The following is a 22836-nucleotide window of genomic DNA, read 5'->3' as shown; positions in this document are numbered from 1 at the left end:
GGCCAGGGACTCCTGTAAACCAGCCGTCTTTGTCCCTCTGACGCCAGCCCTTTTGAGGAGGACCCCAGGGGCGAGGAAAGGCATTCAGGCGCAACAGGTATGAGGTCTGGAATGTCAACCCACTTGTTCCCCCTCCCCCCCCACCCCTTGGCCTCCCCAAATAGCCTCACCATCCCGCATGACTTTTCCCTCTATGCCTGTTCCCCCCTCCTCCCTGCCCACTTAGAAGCCCACCACTGGTGCTGAAGCCAAGAGCCCCAGACTTTGGAAAATACCTACACCTTGAGTTCAGTGCCAGTTTCTGCCACTTTCCAGCTATGGGACCTTCAGGGAGTCCTGTCACCTCTCTGAGCCTCTGTTTGCCCATCTATTAAATGGGGATCCTGACACCCCTCACTCAGCATGGAGAATTCTGGAACATGAGGGCTGGGAGTGCTGCCTTTGTTCAAAGAGTGGAGCCCCAGACTAGCCCCTCAGCCTGGCCTCTCTTGCCTCTCACCCTGGCCCTCTGCAGGGCTGGAGCAGTCACTAAATGCGCCTTTTCAGACACAATTATGCCTTCCCCTCCTGCTTCCACCATCCCCCTCGGCCTGAATGCCCACTCGTCCCGGGCGGGGGGGGGGGGGGGGGGGGGGGGGGGGGCGGCCCTGACACTGAGCCCGTGAAGTGTGTTCCAAAAGGGAAGAAAAGACATGTAAGAAGTAAAGCTTGCCAGTTGGGCAGGCCAGAGGGGCTGCATCGGAACAGGGAAGTGAAACTGCCCCGGCTGGTTTCCCGCCTGAGTCAGCAAGGGTAGGGGCTGTGCGAGGGGCTGGCAGCCACCGAGGACCCTGGAAGGTTGGGGGGTGGCCACAGAGCCAGGGGCCCTATCCCCTTCCAACTGAGCCTCCAGGGCCACCCTATTTCCCATGGGTCTCGAGGACATGTGGGTTTGGGGTCAGGAGCTGTGGATGCCTAGACAGTGAGCTCACAGCAGCCTGGCGGATAAATGTGGCTTCCATCTCCTTGAAGCCCAAGCTCCCTGGCTGCGAGGAGGGAGGACTGGAGGACGTGTGTATGGCTGGAACCCCGCTCCCAACCTCTCCTCAAAGTGTTGCTAAGGCGAAGAGCAGGCTTAGAGACTCCCAGGGCCTTTCTGACCTCACATATTCTCCTGAGATCACTGGGTGGCCTTGGGCAGCTTTCTTTCTCCAGGCCTCATTCCCCTCATCCTTAAAATCAGGAAAATGGAATAGAATGTTGGTGCTTCCCAAACTCCGTGCGTTTGATCCCAGCCAAGGCGGCAGAACCAGCCTGCCCACCGGCCTTGAATGCTGGCCCTACCCTTCCCCGTTGGGGGCCTTGGGCAAGTCACTTTTTTTTTTTAAGATTTTATTTATTCATGAGAGAGGCAGAGACACAGGCAGAGGGAGAAGCAGGCTCCCCACCGGGAGCCTCATGCCAGGACCCTGGGATCACGACCTGAGCCAGAGGCAAACACACAATGCTGAGCCACCCAGGTGCCCCTCACCTGACCTTCCTGTGCCTGTGTCTTCACCCATGAGATGGGCATGATGATGATGTTAGTATCTATTGTTGGACAATAAACATCCTCACTGTGTTTGTTATCACCCATTCTCAGTTCCTCTGACAAGTAGTCACTGAACTAGAACAGCCTAGAGCGACTTCAACATCTCAGGACGCCCACTGAAGCATGCTCCGGGGACCGGGACCCAGGCTTAGCTGGCACAGCCATGCACCAGATGCCGAGGAGGACTGCTGGTAAGGGCACCCCCGGGGTCCAGTTTGCGAGGGGGAGCACCTGACACACAGGCTTTGCTGAAGTCCTCCTGGCCTCTCCCCACACCCCAGTTACTCCTTCCCCATCAGTCTTTTTTTTTTTTTTAATTATTTGTTTATTCATGAGAGACAGAGAGAGAGAGAGGCAGAGAGACAGAGGGAGAAGCAGGCTCCATACAGGGAGCCGGATGTGGGACTCGATCCTGGGTCCACAGGATCATGCCCTGAGCCAAGGGCAGACACTTAACCCCTGAGCCAGCCAGGCGTCCCCAGTCTGTCTTTTAAAGGCACGCAGCAATAAGTCTAGGGCTTCCCAGTCTGGGTGACTTCAGGCAAGCACTTCCTTCTCAAAACCTCAGTTTCCTCATCTGAGAAATGGGGACCACGATCCCCACTTTGCAGCACTGGTTTGGAAGACTTAAGTGTGATAATGCGCGGGAACCACCAGAGCACCTCGAAGGTAGTCAATGGGCTATTATCTGTGTCCTTTCTGCTGCTGTCACTGTGGCAGGCTGTGGTTTCTAACACCTCTGCTGTCCAATTGAAGTTACAGCGCAAGTCACGTCTCTAACTTTAAATATTCTGATACCACATAAAATATAAAACATAGGGGGATCCCTGGGTGGCTCAGTGGTTTAGCGCCTGCCTTGGGCCCAGGGAGTGTGTTCCTGGAGTCCTGGGATTGAATCCCACATAGGGCTTCCCTGCATGGAGCCTGCTTCTCCCTCTGTCTGTGTCTCTGCCTCTCTCTCTCTCTCTCTCTGTCTCTCATGAATAAATAAATAAAATCTTTAAAAATAAAAAATAAAAATAAACAAAACAGGTGGAATTAATTTGATAATGTAAACTCAAACTTACCTAAAATATTATCATCTTGACATGTAATCCACACAAAAATCTTTTTTTAATATTAAAAAATTGTCTTAAATATTTTATTTATTTATTTGACAGAGAGAGAGAGAGCGAGAGAGCACAAGCCGGTAGAGCAGCAGACTTAGAGGGAGAAGCAGGCTCTCCACTCATCAGGGAGCTCCATGTGGGGCTGGATCCCAGGACCGGGGAGATCATGACCTGAGCCGAATGGCAGAGGCTCAACCAACTGAGCCACCCAAGCAGCCCTTAATATTAAAAATTCTTAATGAGCTATTTTCCCTTTTTTTCCCCTGCTAAGTCCTTGAAAATTATATTGGCAACATAACCCAATTCAGCCCAGCCACATTTCAAGGACTCAAAGGCCACTTGCGGTCAGTGGTGACCCTACTGGACAGCACAGGTTGGAGGCAGTTTACTGAATGGTGGGCTGGGGAGCAGCCAGAAAGTGCAGCTGGAAATTCCTGGAAGGAAAAAGCCCGGAGAGGGGATCCCTGGGTGGCGCAGCGGTTTGGCGCTTGCCTTTGGCCCAGGGCGCGATCCTGGAGACCCGGGATCGAATCCCACATCAGGCTCCCGGTGCATGGAGCCTGCTACTCACTCTGCCTATGTCTCTGCCTCTCTCTCTCTCTCTCTCTGTGACTATCATAAATAAAAATAAAAATTAAAATAAAATTAAAAAAAAAGGAAAAAGCCGGAGTTCCCAGATGCCTGGGGAGACTGGGAGCAGCAATCAGGCCTCTTAGGGACCAGCTTGGGTTGTTCCTGCTTTGTAGACATTTCAGATGAGTGGGAGCGGCGGACGAGTTGGTTCAGGCAGTAAGTTAAGGACTGAGTGACTGCTGTATGCCTGGTGCTGCTCCTGTTTACGGATTGAGCGACTGCTGTATGCCTGATGCTGCTCCTGTGCTGGCGCCCATAGCCTGCACCAGTTACACAAACTACTGCCACTGGGGGGTCTCGGTGGAGAGGGGAAGGGACAGATATTAAGCAACTGCTGAACTCGATAAAGAAACGTGATCACGGAGAAAAGTATGGCGAAGGGGAAATGTGGGGTTTTCTAAGGACAGTGGAGAGGAAGGATGGCGTGGGTAGCGGGGCGGGAGGGGGCGGGGGGCGTGGCCGCCGATCGAGACCACGGGCGGCTTCCGGGCCAGAGAGGGTGGCCTGGACGAAATGGGTCAGGAAAACAATCGGAGCTGATCGGATTTGACAACTATTAGTTGAATCTTAGGAAATTGCCTCAAATTTTAGTAGGTCGAAAATCAGCAATTTCCTATGATTCAACGTAGTATCCTGAGCATAGAATGGATGAAGGGTTTTTAGCTTGGGGCTTGGGTGAGGCTCCGTTTCTAGAGAAGAGGTCTGCAGCCCCAAGAGCCCTACCGAGGGGGTCTGTGATCCCCCACCCCACCCCCCCAAACAACAAAACTGGACTCCGCGCCCAGAGACGCTGAAGGGTTTCTCGCCGCACACGGCCCAAGGGAGGAGGGGCTGAGCTGCTGCCTTGGAATCCCGCCGCTCAGTCTCGCTCCCCGGCCGAGCCGTGTTGATTGTCCCCTCGCAGAGCCCGGAAGCGACCCTCAGTAAACAAAGCCGTGTGTGGGCGCAGCCCCAGCTGCCCGGGGCGCGCTGTCCAGCCGGAGGGGGGCGGGAGAGGAATGTTGTGAATGAACCCAGGGCCCGCCCCGAAACTCCGCATAAGGCCTGCGCCGCGGGGGTCCTCCCGTCCTGATTGGCCACCGGCGCCCCATGATGGACAGCGCAGCCCGATGAGCACTCTGATTGGGCTTCCGCCGTAAGACAGGCAGCACCTTCGACCAGTGAAAAGCGAGAGCTTGCTGACGAGTCTGGAGGTGCAGCCAATAGTGGAGGAGAGCCTCGGAGGCCGAAGGGGGGGCCAATGGGGACGGGCGACGGGGGCGGGACGACGGCGGAGGATAAAGCGGCGACTGAGGCAGCTTCATTGTTGTGAAGAGTCTTAAAGGGGCCGCATCACCCGGCCGGCCCGGCGCGGGGCGGGGGTGGGTGCGGCTGGGGTCCCGGGGCGGCAGAGCGCAGAAGACGAACTGGAAGGCGGGTAGGGGGCGCGGGAGCCGGCGAAGCCAAGCGGGCATCGGACCGACCCCCGATCAGGCCCCGCCCCGGCCCCGGCCCCGGCCCCGGCCCGGCCGATGGACCCCCCCGCGGCCAAGCGCAGCCGGGGCTGCCCCGCGGGACCGGAGGAGCGCGATGCCGGGGCCGGGGCCGTGCGCGGCCGGGGCCGGCCCGAGGCGCTGCTGGACCTCAGCGCCAAGCGAGTAGCCGAGAGCTGGGCCTTCGAGCAGGTGACGAGGGGTGAGGGGAGGTGGGGGAGGGACGCACCCCCAGCCCCTTTCCGACCTGCCTTCTCCTCCCCTGCCCAACCCCGGGCCTCGGAACCTGCCCCCATACGGGACACTCCCAGAGATCTCCGGGGTCCTTAAGTCCGCCCTGAAACACCCCCTTATCCTCCCATTTCACTCCCCCATTCCTCCTGCCATCTCTGCCCTCCAGCCCACAAGACACAGGGATGCCCTCGGCTCCCTAGATCCCAGCTCAGGACACTTCCTCCTCTCACAACCCTGGGTACCCTCTTTTACCACCTCATCGTCAGCTCCCAATTAAGGCACCCCATTCAGTCCTCACTCCTACAAGCCGCCCCCACTTGGGGGACACCCCAGATCTCATCCCCTAGCGACTCTAGATCTCTGCCCCACACCCCCAGTAGAGACCTAACTCCCCCATTTCTACAGATCCCAGCCTCAAAATACTCCTTTCTGTCCCTGATGTGTGCTCCAGAACCCACCTATTCCCTGGGGAAACCCCTCACCCCAGATCCTTCCCTGGAGTCCTGCTCCCCTCCCTCAGTACTTCTGGGACCACCTCCCACTTGAGACTGCCCAAGCCCTCCAGTGTCAGGGCACTTCTCACATTCCCCATTTCCCCCAGTGTTCATCCTCTCTCTGCCCCCCAGCCATTCCAGTCCTTCCATAGGTCCGCAGCAAGGGTAAGGCCTGGGTCATAGTACCTGGACAGGTGCACCTGGAACCTACTTCTGTAGTTTCTGGGGGTTCTGTCCCAATGTCCCAGGGCTGGGGTGGTTAGAATTCCCTCTTCCAGCCTCAGAGTGGACTTCTGAGGAGTGAAGATGTGGCTTGGCCCGGACCAAGCCCTCTGCAGTCCCCATAGGCTCTGCCTCTGTCTAGCTTTGAGGGGGTGTCTTTGCTCCCTGGCTTCTTGAGAGTTAGGAAGTCTGCCGGGACTGATGAGTCTGGGCCAAGTGTGGATGGGGCAGGCTCTGATTCATGGCCTGGAAAATCCCTCCTTAGTCATCTGCCAACTGTCCCTGAGGCCTGAGCCAGTAGTCACTGGTCCTCCCACTTCCCCCAGAAACTCAGGACTGGGAGTTCTGGGAGGTCACTGCCCCTTTATTGTGATGTGAGACACCCAGCATAATCCTAAAACCATCTCTGATGGTTCCCATGTACCTGCGCCGATCAGGCCTGGTGCTAGGACAGCTCTTGCTCCTCAGAAGCTCACAGAATCCTCTGGGGCCCTTTGGAGTTGTTGTTATCCCTCCCACTTTGAAGAAACTAGAGCACAGAGAGGTTGAGCAACTTGCCTAAGGTCACTCAGCCAGTGAGTAGCAAGCTGATTGGAACATAGGTTCAATCAGCTTGGTTTACTGCTCGAAGCCCACAGGGTTGGTGAGGACACCCTCCCTTCCTGCAGGCCCTTGGAAGCTGAGAACGAAGCCTGTCTTGGGAGTTGGAGCTCAGCAGCTGTGAGACTAAGCAAATGGATTCACCCCACTTCTGAGCCTCAGAGTCTTGGGGCTGCAAAATGGGGTGATAACTAGTATTACTGAGATGTTGCTATGAAAATTATGGGAAATCACAGGCTCAAAGCATTTAGCATTGTGTAGGCTGAGAGTATAGAGGCCTGATCACTATTCTTACCACTTTGTCTCCTTTTCTCCTGCCCCCTCAAAGCCCAGGAAGTGGGGCTACATTATACCAGGACCCTGGACCTGACATCCAGGAGGGAAGTCACAGAAAGTTCTAGAACACTAAGTACAGGCCAGGTGTTATTGTAAGCGCTTTATGTATATTAATGCATATTTAATCCTCATGATACTCCGGAGGCGGGTGCTGTTAACAATCCCCACCTCACACTTGAAAAAAAACAAGCTCAGAGAGGCAAAGTGACTTGCTCAAAGTCATACTGCCTCTAACTGGCAAAGCTAGGATTCAAGCCGGGTTTCTAACCCACCGCCCTCCCCGCAGGTTGAGGAGCGGTTCTCCCGGGTGCCAGAGCCGGTCCAGAAGCGCATTGTGTTCTGGTCATTCCCACGCAGCGAACGGGAGATCTGTATGTACTCGTCGCTGGGCTACCAACCCCCGGAGGGCGAGCATGATGCCCGGGTGCCCTTCACCCGAGGGCTGCATCTGCTTCAGAGCGGAGCTGTGGACCGCGTGCTGCAAGTGGGTGAGTGCTCGCCCCCCACCCCTACCGGCCACGGAGGTCAGGAGGTCCAGAGCAGGCTTGGAGGAGGAAGGAGTAAAGGAGGGCCTGGGCCGGGGTCAGGGGACGTTCCAGACCTCTGGCGTCCATGCCCAGATTTTACAAGATATTGTGAGCCTAGGATCAGAGATCTGCCTAGACCTCAGGCAGCGGACTTAAATGGGGCTGGGGACGGGGTGTGGGGGGAAGGATGGTGAACCAGAAAGCAGGGGAGAGGAGGTTCCAGAATTTAGGCGACAGGAACCAGGGAAGGGTGGAGGACTTAAGTTACTTCTAGATCCGAGGTGGAGGGCCACTATGGGGGTTGAGTACAGGATTCTGAGCTAAAGGCAGAGGTGGTCCTAGAGTCCTTGGACAGTTAGACTGGTGGGTGGGAGAAGAGGTGGTGACACGGAGGAGGGCAGGTCTGAAGCAGCACCGAGGCGTGGTTGCAAGCCAGAAGCAAGGGGAGATTTCAGACCTTAGGCAGAGGGACCCAGGGATGCTATGGAACAAAGGTCGAGAGCCAGAGGTAAATGACCCCAGACCTTGGGAAGCAGGGGCCTAGGGGAGGGTTGGAGGCAAAGATTTAGAGCCAGAGATGAGAAGGAGTCTTAGACCTCAGGCAGAGAATTTCAGGTAGAAGTTGGGATCAGACGTTTAGGGATGGTCTCACACCTAAGGCAACGAGGTGTAGGTGGGAGCCTCGAGCAGAAGTTTGGATCAGGGTGAGGGGTGGTCTTAGACCTCAAGCAGTGGTGTCCAAATGAGGGTAGGGGGCAGAGGTGTGGAGCTAGAGGTGAAAGATGATTCTAGACCTCAGGTAGTGGGGCTCAGGAGGGGACATGTCAAGATTGCGCCAGAAAACAGGGAACACTACACCTCCCATGTGGAAATGCCACGTCTCCTAGCTGGAGGCAGGGGCTTGGCCAAGATGACCCTCCCTGAACCTTGTCAGCCTGGGGGCCCCCTTTGCCTGGACATGGCCCAGCCCGCCACAGGCTTGGCCATCTTCGACCGGTATGAGGAAGCCGCCGTCTCTCGGCATGACGCAGCCAGGGCCGGCTGGGGCCTGAGCTGCCCAACCAGTTGGATAAGCCTGGCATCTGGGCTCCCCAGGGGCCAGGGAGGGGCAGGGGGTGATGGGGTGGCCTGGCCCCTCGCCTGCCACATCAGCCCCTCACTCGCAAGTGTCATAGGCCTTGGGCATCTTCCCAGGAAGTTACGGGGCTCCTAGAGCCCAGGCCCTATCCATGGTAACCCAAGGGCTGAGAAAACCACCTTCAGCATCATCACTGTGATTTCTTTTTTTTTTTTTTTAAGATTTTATTTATTGATTCATGAGAGACACAGAGAGAGAGGCAGAGACACAAGCAGAGGGAGAAGCAGGCTCCCTGCAGGGAGCCAGATGCGGGACTAGATCCTAGCACCCCGGGATCACGATCTGAGCCAAAGGCTCAACCAACTGAGCCACCCAGGCGCCCCTTTCACTGTGATATTCTTCAGAATTAGAGCAAGAATAAGCATTTATTTAAGACTTACTGTATGCCTGCAGGGCTCTAAGCACTTACCAAATATTAGCTCATTTAATCCTTTACAAACGCATGAGGAAGATGTCACTATTGGTTCACATTGGACAGAGGTTAAGCGGCTTGCGCCAGGTTACTCCATGGGATTTGCACCTGGGTCTTGCCGCGCACTGTGGACGAGCACCCGTCTCTGGGCTGACACAGCGGCGACTGGTTTGGCTTTGGTCTTAGGGTTCCATCTGAGCGGAAACATCCGGGAGCTGGGGGGCCCCGGAGAGCCGGAGCGCCTCTACCACGTCTCCATCAGCTTTGACCGCTGCAAGATCACATCTGTGAGCTGTGGCTGTGACAACCGTGACCTCTTCTACTGTGCCCATGTGGTGGCCCTGTCGCTGTACCGAATTCGGCACGCCCGCCAGGTGGAGCTGCGGCTGCCCATCTCCGAGACGCTGTCCCAGATGAACAGAGACCAGCTGCAGAAGTTCGTGCAGTACCTCATCAGCGCCCACCACACCGAGGTGCTGCCCACCGCCCAGCGCCTGGCAGACGAGATCCTCCTGCTGGGCTCTGAGATCAACCTGGTGCACGGTAAGGGCACCCGGGGGCCTGAGCACGGGGCATCCGTCTTGGAATCCTCAGGGCCCCTTGATCCTTGAGTGGGGGGGGTGGGGGGAAAGCCATTGCCTGAAGTCAAGGTCACACCTACTAAGTGGCAAATCCTGGACCTGACCTGGCCCCTGGCAGATGAATGTTCGGAAATCATCCACTGGGTGGGGGTTCCCCAAGAGCACAAGAGTGTAGGTGGGGAGGGCATGAAGGGTATGTGTGGATGTTGGTGGGTGTCAGGCGTGGGGTACAGGTGGGTGATAATCCGGGAGGTGGTGTGAGCTCTGGGGAGGGTTTGGAGCTCTAAGAGGCTGTGGGAGGATGGGGCAGGATGGAAGTGAGGGCGTCGGGGAGCGGTGGGTGGCACGGATGGATAGTTGAGGATGGCGATGGGTGGATGATGGGGTGTTGAGGTGAACTGCTGGTGTGGGAAGGTGGATGGGGTGAGCCGATGGATGGCTAAGTAGGGCGGCGGGTGAATGTGGAGTTGGCGGTAATTGACCTTGACGGTAATTGACCGCGGGGTCGAGTGGGAGGGGCTTTGACTGGGACCGAGGTGGACCCCACGGCTGGGGGCAGATGGGGCTGCTGGGAGAGGGGAAACCCCAGCCTCCCGCTTCCTCCCTCCGCGCAGGCGCCCCAGACCCCACGGCGGGCGCGGGCATCGAGGACGCCAACTGCTGGCACCTGGACGAGGAGCAGATCCAGGAGCAGGTGAAGCAGCTGTTGTCCAACGGCGGCTACTACGGCGCCAGCCAGCAGCTGCGCTCCATGTTCTGCAAGGTGCTGCGAGGCTCAGCGGGCACAGCGGGCACGCGGGCTGGGGACCTAAGGCCCAGGCACGGCGCCCCGCCGCCTCCTCACCACCCCTGTCCCCGTCCCCTCCCGGCACAGGTGCGGGAGATGCTGCGGATGCGGGACTCCAACGGGGCGCGCATGCTGATCCTCATGACGGAGCAGTTCCTGCAGGACCCACGCCTGGCCCTGTGGCGGCAGCAGGGCGCGGGCATGACCGACAAGTGCCGGCAGCTATGGGACGAGCTGGGTAAGGCCTGGCCCGGGGCGCACAGTGGACCTGGGGGCTCTGGCTACCGGGTCGTGCTCACCGCGACATTAGCGTCTGGTCCCTGGATCCTTCCTGTGGTCATTAGCACCTCGGATGCAGGAGGTGCTGTCCTGGGTGCCGGGCTTTGGGAAATGGGAGATTAAAACCCTGCCCTTGTGGAGCTGACACTCCAGTAGGGAACACAGACAAAAAAAAAAAAAAAAAAAAATACAGACGTCTTAGTCCAGAGGTCCTATTGCCTTCTCTGTAATAGCCTCTAGTCACTCTGGCTTTGTGGGCCACTGGTCTCCATCACGGCCTCTCAATCTTGTCCCTTGCCGCAGAAAAGCAGCCACAGACATGCCACCAGCTGGGCAGGGCAACATTCCAATAAAATTATATTTACAGACATTATTTATGGAAAGTTCACATAATTTTCACAGGTAACAAACTATTCCTCTGATGTATTTTTCCCCCACCATTTAAAAATGCAGAAGTAATGGGCAGCCCAAGTGGCTCAGCAGTTTAGCGCTGCCTTTAGCCCAGGGCATGATCCTGGAGTCCTGGGATCGAGTCCCACATCAGGCTCCCTGCATGGAACCTACTTCTCCCTCTGCCTGTGTCTCTGCCTCTCTGTCTCTCATGAATGAATGAATGGATGAATAAATAAATAAATAAATAAATAAATAAATAAATAAATAAATATAATAAAAATGCAAAAGTAAGTCTTAGCTTTCAGGCAATTCAAAACCAGGTGGCAGGTTCAATTTTATCCACGGGTAGGGGTCTACTGACCCCTGTAATGACAGGGTGGTGAGTGCTATAGGGGGAAAAAATAGCAAGAGGAGTCTGGCAGCCTGGGTTCGAATCCTGGCTTCCCACTTTCCAGCTGTGTGACCTTGAGCAACTGCTTTTACTTCTCTGTGCCGTAAAGTGAAGAGACTATCAGTTGCAACCTCAGAGACTGGAGATGAGGACTAAGCAGAGCCCAGTTGCCAGTGCATGGTAGGCACTCCACGAGTGTGTGCGGCTACTGTTGGAATGACTGTTGAGCCTCCTCCCTCTCCAGGGGCCCTGTGGGTGTGTGTCGTCCTGAGCCCCCACTGCAAACCAGAGGAACGGGCGAGCTGGCTCCAGCTGCTTGGCAAGTGGGACAAGCTGGATGTGTGCCCGCTGGAAGAGGGGAACTACTCTTTCGACGGACCCAGCCTGCAGCCCACCGTGGCCATCAGCCCAGGTAGGAGAGGGTCCCTGCCATTCCCCCAGAATACTAGCCTACGGCCTCACCTACCATCATGGTGCTCTCGGGGAGAGCAGACGGGCCCCCAGCCCTTGCCTGTCCTCCCCACCGGGAGGGAGGGAGTGCCCAGGCAGGGGCCATGGGCAGTGTGAAGCACGTGAAGTGAAATGCTTAAGATTTACGCCTTGTAATTCTGGGCTGGTCTCCTGACTCAGCCTCCTCCTGGCCATGGAGGTGGGGGTGGGGTTGGAGTGGGAGGGAGGGACTGAGAGAAAAAGAAAAAGATATCAAGGAGAGAGAGGCAGAGATGGGGAAAGGAAAAGACACAGACAGGAGAAAGAGGGATGGGAGATGGGGACGGAGACTGAGGGAGGAAGAGAGGAATAGAGTCTGGGGAGGGGGCAAGATGGACAGAGAGACACGGGCAGTTATTCACTCTCCATGGTCCATTGGCACAAAGGGCTACAATAGCTACCCCAACACATTCGCATATGTGAACACACATCTTTGGAGGGCTGTTTAAGGGATTTAGGGAGATGATACCCCCCCATTGCTGTACCCAGAGTCCAGTCCCAAGCTGGCTCTCAGTCAAGGGGAGCCTGCCTCAGCCTGGGTGCCAGGGCCCCCTCACCAGGCCATGTGGGCACCTCTCCTGCAGGCCCAGAGGAAGAGGAGGAAGAGGAGGAGGCGGTGGCCACAGGTTCCCGCCACACGGTCTTCGGCCGCGCCCTGCAGGCGGGATCATTGCACTGGAGTGACGCCCACCTGCAGAGGATCCTGGCCAGCGACTCTTACGGCCCCAGTCTCACGGGCACCATCAGTGGTGAAAAGCCAACCTTTGATCCCCAGGGCCGTCCACTGTGGCTGGGCGAGCCCTTCCCCACTGCCTGCGCCCGAGTGGACACCCTGCGTGCCCACGGATACCCCCGCCAGGCCCTGCGGCTGGCAGGTGCCATCATCAACACACTCCGGCTCCAGCGGCGGCATCAGCTTGAAAGCTACAAGCAGCAAAAAAAAGGTGGGTGCCATGACTGTCCTATTCCCCCCGGGGCTGTAGACACCAATGCTGATTGTGGGGCACTGTGGCAACCCTGGCATCTGTGGGTTCCTCTTGGGGTCCCACCAGGAAAACCAGAGCACCTGAAGGAGTCTTGAGCCAAAAAGATTTTTTTTTTTTAAGATTTTATTTATTTATTTGAGAGAGAGCAAGCGAGAGAGAGAATATAAGCAGGGGCAGATGGAGAGGGAGAAGCAGGCTCCCCACTGAACACGGAGCCCAATGTGGGGCTCAATCCCACGACCCTAGGATCATGACTTGAGCCAAAGGCAGACGCTCAACCCCTGAGCCACCCAGGTGTGCCTAAAAATAATGTTTAATACAGGAGATTGAGGGCTCACAAAAGTACCAGAAGGGCTGCGGGATTGAAAGTTAGGGAAGCCACTGTTTAGGTTCAAGAGCCTGAACCTCAGAAGCACAGGGACTGGGGTGCCAGTGAGCTCAGCAGGCTGCAGCCCCCACTGGGGGGCCACTCCCAAGAGGGCACTCAGAACCTGCTGGCAAAACCTCATGTCTGTGCCCTGCAGACAGCCACACACCTGCTCACGGAGGCTGCAGGAGAATCAGGGCCTCATCCTATCCCAGCCTCCCGGCCTCCCACAAATGGGCCTAGGACTCGCAGTTTCTAGGCTTCCAGACCTGAGGTACAGGGCGGGTGCCAATACGAGTCTTTCAGGAACCCAGTCTGGCCAGATCTTCCAAGTTTTCAAGACAGGTCAGAAATCTGGATTGGGTGATGTGCAATTTACTCATTTTTAGACATGAGCAACAAATTCAAATTTGTATTAGGAAAAAAAAATCTTTGTGGATGAACTATGGGGAGGCAGGAAGGAGGCCACCAGTTTCATGGTCAGGGTGATGGGTTGGGCTGATAGGTCAGTAGTCAGGAAATTAACCCTGGGGGACCTGGGACCCCAGCAGAGTCCTGTCCCGGCCTACAGGTACAGGGAAAGTCCCCCTGCCCCCAGAGCAGGTGAGAGCTATGCTGAGATCTTACAGATGTATAGGAGTTTCTCACAGAAGAAGGGGAGGGTGGAACAGTGTTCCAGGTAGAAGGAACAGCAGAGGCAGGAGCCCAGAGGCAGGAGAAAGCATGGCTCATGGGAGGAGACTGGAGAATGGGGCTTTCAGAGAGGGACAGGTGGACACATGGTGCCCTGAAAGCCGCTAGCACTGGGGAGAGATGGAAGGGATTAAGAAGAGAATGGCACTGGGGGGATGTTGTAGAAAGCACCCAGTTTTACTCTTGTATCCTGCCTGCCCGAGGTCTGGCTGTGGGACAGGAGGCCAAGGCTGTGGAGGTGAGGGCTGCTACAGTTTACCGGGGCAGGCAGGACGGCTGCTGGGTGGGTGGTTGGGTGATGGGCATTGGGCGGGTGCTGGGAGGCTGGACTAGGTTGAGGAGAAAAGCCCCCCCGCCCCAGACTTGGGGGTGGGCAGGCACTGAGCCCTTCATACTGGCTGCAGAGCTGCTGCAGAAAGGTAACACCTGCATCACCAACACGGAAGGATGGGTGGGCCACCCCCTGGACCCCATCGGCTGCCTCTGCAGGGCGCTGCTGGAAGCCTGCCGCCTAGAGGAGGAGACCCTCGCCCTTTACCCAGGTACCCACATTGGGGCCCCTGGGTGGACATGGGACATCTCCCCCTCCCCAGCCCAGTGCCCCAAGAAAAGAAAGTGGGGCCACACTCTTACCCTTGGTCACGTCCCTACATTTGGCCTCGCAGAGGCCTGACCAGTGCCTAGAGCACCCTGACCAGTGCCAGGAGCCGACAGACTTCGCTTGTCCACCTATCTGCCAGGTAGAAGGGGTCTGGTCAGTCCTGGGAGCTGCTGGGTTCCCCCAAATCCACGTTTGAGTCGGAGAGCTGCCGGGGGTCCCCAGAAGGAGGCAGCATCCCCCTCCAGCAGCCCTGGTACCCATTTCCCACAGACTCAGGCCCCGAGAAGCGGAAGGCGGCCTACCAGCACGTGCCGGTGCCCGGGAGCCCTGGGGAGTCCTACTTGGCGCTGGCCCTCGAGGTGGCTCTGCTGGGCCTGGGGCAGCAGCGGGCCCTGCCGGAGGGGCTGTACGCCCAAGACAAGGTGGTGCGCAGCGAGGAGCAGCTGCTGGCCCTGCTGGAGGAGGTGGAGCTGGACGAGCGGCTGGTGCAGGTGCTGCGCAAGCAGGCGGGGCTGCTGCTGGAAGGTGAGGGCCCGCCCCGGGCCTGGCTCTCCCCGGGGGGCGGGGCTGGCTCTCCAGGGGGCGGGGTCTGCCCCTTCCTCTGGTGGCCGGTGGCTGCTGGATTCCGGACGCTTCGTCTCCTGGTCCTTACAATTCGCTGCTACTTTGGCAGTGCCTGACAGATGAGATCAGCCCTTGGCTCAGCTCCCTAGAAAGTGCTGGCAGCCAATACTGTTGGCTGGAAGAGGCCCCGCCTCTTGCCCCCCTTGGAGTCAAGGAGCCTAGTCCCTGTGAGGCCCCACCTCTGGAGCAAGTGTAGCCCCTCCTCCGCCTTCCGGGCCGCCTTGTTTCTGTGTCCTGTCCACCACCAAGGGGTGCCCAGGGTCTCCTAAGGATTTTCCAGCGCTTTTCTGTCCCAGCCCCTCACCCTCCGGGAGCTCCCTAGCCCCTAGCCCTAGCCGCGCATCCCGGGGCCAGCCCATCCTCTACTCGGCCTGGGGCGTCAGGAGACTCTGGGAGGGGTGGAGATGAGCTCTCACCTGGGGGCTGAGCTCAGCATGCCCCTGCAGGGGGTCCCTTCAGCGGCTTCGGTGAGGTGCTGTTCCGAGAGAGCGTCCCCATGCACACCTGTGCCCGCTACCTGTTCACCGCGCTGCTGCCCCACGACCCCGACCTGGCCTACCGCCTGGCCCTGCGAGCCATGAGGTGAGAATGTGCAGCTGGGAACCTGGCCCTGGGAATGGGCAGCACTGGAGGGAGAGAGTCGCCCTTGGAGCCCCATCCTCCCACCTGAACCCACAACTTGGTTACTTCAGTCGCCCTCAGGCTGGCATTCCAAGTTGCCCCGTGCTTTTGATTATTAAATATACACGAGTATTATTATTTTGAATTTGAGAGAGTGCCACATGGCACAGAATTCAGAGTTGTTCTCCAAACACTTTTGTCCAGCCTAGCCAAATCTCTCTAAAAACAAGCAGTGTCACCACTGTCTTCTTATCTATCCCATAAGAATCAATATTTCTGCAAACCCGTAATCTGGAAATTGAAGGCTGGTCTCCCTTTTATACCCATGATACATTCTGTGTCTGTCTTGCACCTTATTTTCACTGAATGTGCATCTTAAAGGCTTGGTTGTATTGCACAGCATGTGAACTATTGTTAGGATGTACCATAAAGAACCAATTTAGAGTTGATAGATAATTGATGCTTTTTCCCAAAAAATATTGCAGTGAATAAACTTATAGTTTCTCATTTATACCAACGGATCACAGAAGCAGAATTTTATTTTTTTATTTTTTTTAATTTTTATTTATTTATAATAGTCACAGAGAGAGAGAGAGGCAGAGACACAGGCAGAGGGAGAAGCAGGCCTCATGCACCGGGAGCCTGACGTGGGATTCGATCCCGGGTCTCCAGGATCGCGCTCTGGGCCAAAGGCAGGCGCTAAGCCCAGGGATCCCCAGAAGCAGAATTTTAAAAGGCCCTCTGGGTAGTACACCATGCCCAACAAATAAGGTGAATTCTGTCCCCAGTCTCTGATCTCATCACCCAGAGATATCTATTAACCACTTAGAGTGCATCATTCCAGAATATTTAGAAAGAGTAATCTGTGAAGAGCTCCAATTTCTAAAGCAGGCAGGCACCAGCCCATAACAGCACATGGGCCAGATTTGGCACTTGTTACCCCTTCAGATAAGAGTGGCTTTTTATATAAAGTGTTTGAAAATAAAAGACTATTTTGTGACACATGGAAAGTATATGAAATTCAACTTTCAGTGTCCAGCAATAAAGTTTTATCGGCACACAGCCACGCACATTCATTTATGTATTGTCTACTTTTGCGTGGTAATGGCAAAGTTGAGTGATTGTGACAGAGACCAAATGGGCCCGAAAAGCCAAAAATATTAACTGTCTGAACCGGTGCAAAAATTTTTAAAATGGTGCTGACCCCTGGTCCAAATCTATGACTCACATTACCTTGTGTAACCTTACCAACCTAGAGAAATAAACATGTTTGCCCTCATTTTACACATAGATGCGCTTAAGGTGTGTCCAAAGTCACATGTCGAAGAGATTTCGATAATATTTGAAACCAGAATAGTCTTGCTGCTAATTGAATGCTGTTGATCATATCTAACGAATTTGAGGAACTTACTAAATACAAAATACATATGTAGAGTTGAGCCGTTTAGCAACATACCCTAGCGGGCATGTAAAGTCATTCCAAAAACATTTGTTGTCCTACCACCCGTTGTGTACTGGGCATTGTTCTGGCTGCTGGAGATGAAGCAGTGAACAAACTTGTCACAAATGCCTGCCCTCGTGGAGCTGATATTTTAGTAAGGGAGATAAAATAATAAATGATTTTAAATAATTATTAAATAAATTCACTAATAGGTAAACCATTGTGTGTCAGGTGGTGACCTACAACAAAGAAGGTGTGGGAAGAGTTGGGAGGTGGGAATTTCATAGGTGGGAGTGCCAGGAAGAACCCACTGAAAAATATTTGAGTAAAGACCTGAGGGAGGTGAGGGAAAAGCTGTGTCAGGATGTCTGAGGAAGGGGGTTCCAGGCATATGCAAAGGCCCTGTGGTAGGACTGCCGGGTTGTATTTGAGGGACATTGAGGGGAACTGGCTGGAGCAGAGTAAGAAAGGAAAGTGGGGGTGACAGAAGGACCACTAGGAGGCTGCATCAGGACCCAAGCAGTCTCCTCACATTTTTATCAGTCCTTGATGCATGGATAGAGCATTGTTTATTTAATCAACCTCCAAGTGATAAGCACAAACAGTACTGCAGTGAACATCTTGCACACACATCTTCCGCCTTCCTGGATGCCTGCGGCTTGGCTTGCCCAAGCAGAGAGGCTCCTCCAGTTGAGGCAGGAGACCCCAACCTCTTGTCACCATGGGCTTGCTTCTCCCTCCTCTGCCCCCACCAGGCTGCCTGTACTGGAGACAGCATTTCCAGCTGGAGAACCTCACCCCAACCCACTGGACTCCATCATGAGCAACCGCTTCCCCCGCTGGTTCATCCTTGGCCACCTGGAGACACGCCAGTGCGAGCTGGCCTCTGCCATGCTGACAGCTGCCAAGGGTGAGGACGGCGGCTGCCCCTTCTCTCCCCCACCATCTTCCTCTACCTTCTTCCTTCTCTCCCTCATCCCTTCCTCTTCTTTTCATCCTTTCAGCAAGTTTCAGTTTTCCTTGAGCACTTTCTAGATGGGCCAGGCACTGTCCCAGGTGTTGAGGACTGAACAACACTGTTCCAGGTTCCATGCCCTGTGGCATTTCATTCTAGGGGGAGGCAGACAGACCCTAAACGAGGTCAAACACTTAGTGATGTCACACAGTAGGCAAGGAGGAAACAAGGGCCACGGAGGGAGAGAAGCAAGCTTGGCTTAAGCCAAGAGAGCAGAGCTGTTGCCAAGGTCTGGCATCCAGTCACCCTGAGCCACCATAAAAGCACCACGGACCACGTGGCTTAAGCAACAGACATTTATTTTCTCACAGCTCTGAAGGCTGGAAGTCCAAGGTCAGGGTGCCAGCATGGTGGGTTCTCAGGGAGGACTCTCTTCCTGGCTTGCAGACAGCCACCCTCCTGTCATTGGAGAGGACACTTCACAATGCAGAGGAAGAGAGAGCTCCCAATTTCTTCCTTGTCTCAGGAGGACACTAATGCCATCGTGGTGCCCTACCCTCATGACACCACCCAAACCCAAAAGCCTCCTCGAGTCCCCACCTCTGAATACCACCCTGCTGGGGATTAGGGCTTCCCATGACTTTGGGGAGGGTTCAGTCCAGGCCAGGAGAGCCTTCCAGGCAGAGGGAAGAGCCAGTGCAAAGACCCTGAGGCTGGATTGTGCCTTGTACGTTTGAGGAACAGAGGAAAGCCTGTGTGGCTGAAGTGATAATTGTAGGATCCGAGCCAGTGATAATAGCAAGAAAAGTTCACATTTCTATAGCTCTTGGCACATTAAAGCCTTTCAAGTATGGGCTCACCGAGGCCCTGTGAGGCAGGCACCGTTGCATCAGTATAACCCATTTTACAGATGGGGCAGCTAGCCATCACATAGCTAGGCTAGTGATTGAACCCCGGTGTTCTGGGTCCAGAATCACTGCCCTTAACAGTGAGGGGTCCCCAGGTGGCCTTCTCCACTGAGTGGTGGGGAGAGAAAAGAGAGGGAGTGCCAAGAGTGGTCTGGATCTTCCCAGAACCACTGCCGGGTGCCTCCGCCTCACACGCGCACACCTGGGTGGAGGAACCTGTGTGAACAGGTCAGGCAGCAGCAGCAGGGGCTGGCTCCAGAGGTGCCAACCGAGCCCTCCTCCCTCTCTGCACCCCAGGAGACCCCAAGTGGCTGCATGCAGTATTGGGCTCCATCCAGCAGAACATCCACTCGCCTGCCCTGCTCTTCAAGCTGGCGCAGGACGCCTGCAAAACGGCCACCCCGGCCAGCGCGCCTCCCGACACCACGCTGCTGGGCATTGCGCTGGAGCTGGGCCTGCAGGTGAGGGACAGAGGGAAGACGGGAGGGGGGATGCTGCCCAGGAACCGGCCTAGAAGGGAAAGGTCCTAGGAAAGGGTGCTGCTGGCAGGGGCGGGTGGGTGGAGGCGGGGGGTGCTCTGAAGCCACCTCTGCGGACCAGGTCTGTGGTTGCAAGTCCTTGAGGCAGGGCTTGCGAGCTGGGGCCATCCTCAGGGGCCGGGCAAGGGCTCTCCTGCTGGGGCAAGTCAGAGACCAGCACGGGTGCTGCCTGTAGGTGGGGTGTCGGCGGCGGGGTGTGGGACCCGGAGGGGGCGGGACCTCCAAGTGAGGCCAAAGTGAAGGAAGAGAAGGAAGAACAGTTTGGGGCAGGCTTGCAGGATGGGGTGGGACCTGCCCAGGGAGAACCGGCAGGCAGGGGACCTGCAGAAGGTGGAATTAGGGAGTTCCTCCCGAAGAACCTCCTGTGGGGGCGTGGAACCATCCTCAGGCATATGTGGGAGGTGAGACAAGGGAGGGGTCCTTTAGAGAGGTGACCCATTCCTCCTTAGGAGCTTCCAGAAGGCAGAGTCCACCAGACAGGACCTGGGGAGGGGGTCTGGGGGAGCAAGTAGGGAAGGGGCTTGTTGGGGGTGGGACCCGAAGAAGGTGGGGCCTGTAGGGCAGGTGCCTTGTTTGGGGCCACGAGGGAATCTGCTGACACGAAGCATGGAACAGCAGGTACTGTGCAGGCTCTTTACCTGAAAAACTGCACTCATTTCCTAGAAGAGCCTGGAGGTAGAGGCTCTTAATCCCCATTTTACAGAGGAGGAAATTGCAGTCCCAGGAGGTGGGGCCACTTATCCAGATCACATGGCTTTAACTTCCTAGTCTCCTGGGCCCCTTGGGATCCCCGATCCCCCTCCGATGGCCATCCCTCTCCGATGGCCAGCTCAGGGTTCTGGGGTAACGCTCTTCTCTCTTCCCTTCCGTCCTGCAGGTAATGAGGATGACCCTGAACACCATGACCTGGCGGCGGAGGGAGATGGTGCGTTGGCTGGTCAGCTGCGCCACAGAGATCGGTGAGAGTCCCCGAGTGACCCTGGAAGCAGGCAGGCACGAGAGAGAAGCAGGGCCTTTGCCCTGGCTTGGGCCCGTGCTCAGGGCTAGGCTGGCAGAGCTGCAGGTTGGGGGGACAGTTGGACAGAGGCCTGGAAGCTGACCAGGCTGAAGTGGCTTGGAGAAGGGACAATCACCCTGAATGAAGTGTAGTCCCATGCACGCTCTTCCCACCCCTCCCAGCTGCCCCCTGCTCCTTTGGCAAGGTGAAGTGCAGTTTTTGTCAGGCCTGGGGTGGAAGCGGCGGGGTGATGTCTTCAGCCCTGGCTGGTGGGGATGGCGGTGGGAGGGACAAACCCGTGCACGCCCATGCGGTCCCCAGGCCAGCTTTGTCCTCCTGCCTCCCCCAGGCCCACAAGCCCTGATGAATATCATGCAGAACTGGTACTCCTTATTCACACCAGTGGAGGCTGCCACCATCGTGGCGGTGACGGGCACCACTCATGCCACGCTGTCGCGGCTGCAGCTGGATGCTCCTCGGCGGGAGGAGCTCTGGGCCTGTGCGCGCACCCTGGCCTTGCAGTGCGCCATGAAAGACCCGCAGAACTGCGCCCTGCCCGCCCTCACCCTCTGCGAGAAGAACCACGCGGCCTTCGAGGCAGCCTACCAGATCGTGCTGGACGCTGCGGCCGGCGGCCTGGGCCATGCCCACCTCTTCACCGTGGCCCGCTACATGGAGCACCGCGGCTTACCGCTGCGGGCCTACAAGCTGGCCACGCTGGCCCTGGCGCAGCTCAGCATCGCCTTCAACCAGGACAGCCACCCCGCCGTCAATGACGTGCTCTGGGCCTGCTCGCTCAGCCACTCGCTGGGCCGCCACGAGCTCTCGGCCATCGTCCCCCTCATCATCCGCAGCATCCACTGCGCCCCCATGCTCTCCGACATCCTGCGCCGCTGGACCCTCTCAGCACCTGGCCTGGGGCCCCTGGGGGCGCGCCGGGCCGCCAAGCCACTGGGCGCCGACCGGGCGCCGCTCTGTCAGCTCCTGGACGCCGCGGTCGCGGCCTACATCGCCACCAGCCACTCCCGCCTCACGCACATCAGCCCGCGGCACTATGGCGACTTCATCGAGTTCCTGGGCCAGGCCCGTGAGACCTTCCTGCTGGCGCCTGATGGGCACCTGCAGTTCGCCCAGTTCTTGGAGAACCTGAAACAGACCTACAAGGGCAAGAAGAAGCTCATGCTCCTGGTACGGGAGCGTTTCGGCTGAGGGGCCGCGGGCGGCAGCGGCGGGGACCCCCTTCGCCCCTGCTCCCGTGGCACCAGCTCTCTCCATCAGGGGCCTCACCGCTGGAGGCCTGTGTGGCATTTCAGTATTAAGTCAGGGAAGGGGCCGGGCCGGAGCTAGGTGGTCTTGCCTGCTGTCCCCCCAAGCCCTGCTGGAGGAGGGGACATGGGGTGGGGGGGTGACGCGTCCTGCCACGTGCGTGCCTAGGAGTGTGCGAGCGAGTGTGCGAGACGCAAGGATCAGAAGCCATACCACCACCCAGAGGCCTGGAAGGGAGTGTGTGCTTGGGCAGCCGGTATGACCCCGCCTTGGGCACCCCAAAAGCAATAGGCAAGCTCTCCCTCCCCAAATTCACAGGCCTGGCTTGGACTGGGGCTGGGGGTGGGGGCTGCGAGGCAGGACTCTCCAGAAACTGGCTCTTAAAAGTCAGTTTAGCAGACCCTCCCCACGCCCCACTCTGAGTGGCCCTCGGACTTGGTTAGGGACTTGGTTAGGGCGCCTACATCTCCTTTTATACCCTCCCCTCACTGCCTCAGGGGCCCCATTCCGCAGCCCTGTGCCCGAGCCAGGCTGCCCAGCTGGTACCGATGGCTCATCCCCACTGAAGGATCTAAAGAGGCCTCAGGCCTCAGCCACATACCTCACCCCCCTACCCCCACCCCGTCCGGCCAGGACTCCCAATCCTGAGGATGCCAGGGTCCCAGGGCAGCCTCGAGGGGTCACTGCTGTCCCACCCCCTACCTGCTAGTCACTGGACATACAGCTCAGGAACTGAGCCGGGCTCATGCTGTCCTCAAACCTGGTGTTGGGGGAGACAAGCCCAGGAGAGCCAGGGACCCCCAGCCCAGATCTGGAAAGAAGAGAGGTCGGCATCTTGGCTGGCTCTGGCTCTGGCTCCGGCTCTGTCTTTCTCCTCCTTTGTGTCCCTGATCCACCCCTTCATCTTACTCTCTCTTCCCGGGTTTCCCTCTACTTTTCCTATTTGTGGCTCTGAATATCAGCTGCTGTCTCTCGGGTCTCCCTTGCCCTGTGTTGGCCCGGGGAGGAGGGAGTGTCCCACCCCCATCACCCCCCTGTCTTTTCTTCTCTTGTAATTAAGGACAAAATCATTGTCATTTTGTAACTTTTTTTTTCTATTTATTGAACCGTATATTGTATTTCCTTTTTCCTTTTTTTTTTTTTTTAAATACTGAACATGGCTTTTGAGAAT

The 22836-nt window shown here is 56.8% G+C and overlaps 1 protein-coding gene across 1 annotated transcript; it reads left to right on the top strand.

Annotated features, from left to right (window-relative positions):
* The first annotated feature begins 4691 nt into the window (after window positions 1-4691).
* Window positions 4692-22783, top strand: ZSWIM4 (zinc finger SWIM-type containing 4). The gene is made up of 14 exons (XM_025983515.2): window positions 4692-4976; window positions 6957-7158; window positions 8934-9290; window positions 9943-10091; window positions 10203-10353; window positions 11423-11590; window positions 12252-12611; window positions 14118-14255; window positions 14585-14839; window positions 15385-15520; window positions 17756-17910; window positions 19161-19324; window positions 20280-20361; window positions 20749-22783. The coding sequence occupies exons 1-14, from the start codon at window positions 4824-4826 to the stop codon at window positions 21606-21608; spliced, it is 3330 nt and encodes a 1109-aa protein (XP_025839300.1). The 5' UTR covers window positions 4692-4823; the 3' UTR covers window positions 21609-22783.
* Window positions 22784-22836: the final 53 nt, after the last annotated feature.

This window comes from Vulpes vulpes, chromosome 9, assembly GCF_048418805.1.
Source record: "Vulpes vulpes isolate BD-2025 chromosome 9, VulVul3, whole genome shotgun sequence".
Classification (NCBI taxonomy): domain Eukaryota; kingdom Metazoa; phylum Chordata; class Mammalia; order Carnivora; family Canidae; genus Vulpes; species Vulpes vulpes.
This window is presented reverse-complemented; position numbering and strand designations above follow the sequence as displayed.

Coding starts and splice junctions, on each gene's coding strand:
- ZSWIM4 (XM_025983515.2), top strand. CDS start 4,824: ATGGACCCCCCCGCGGCCAAGCGCAGCCGGGGCTGCCCCGCGGGACCG. Junction 4,977..6,956: donor AGAGCTGGGCCTTCGAGCAG/GTGACGAGGGGT, acceptor CCCTCCCCGCAG/GTTGAGGAGCGGTTCTCCCG. Junction 14,840..15,384: donor GGCGGGGCTGCTGCTGGAAG/GTGAGGGCCCGC, acceptor ATGCCCCTGCAG/GGGGTCCCTTCAGCGGCTTC.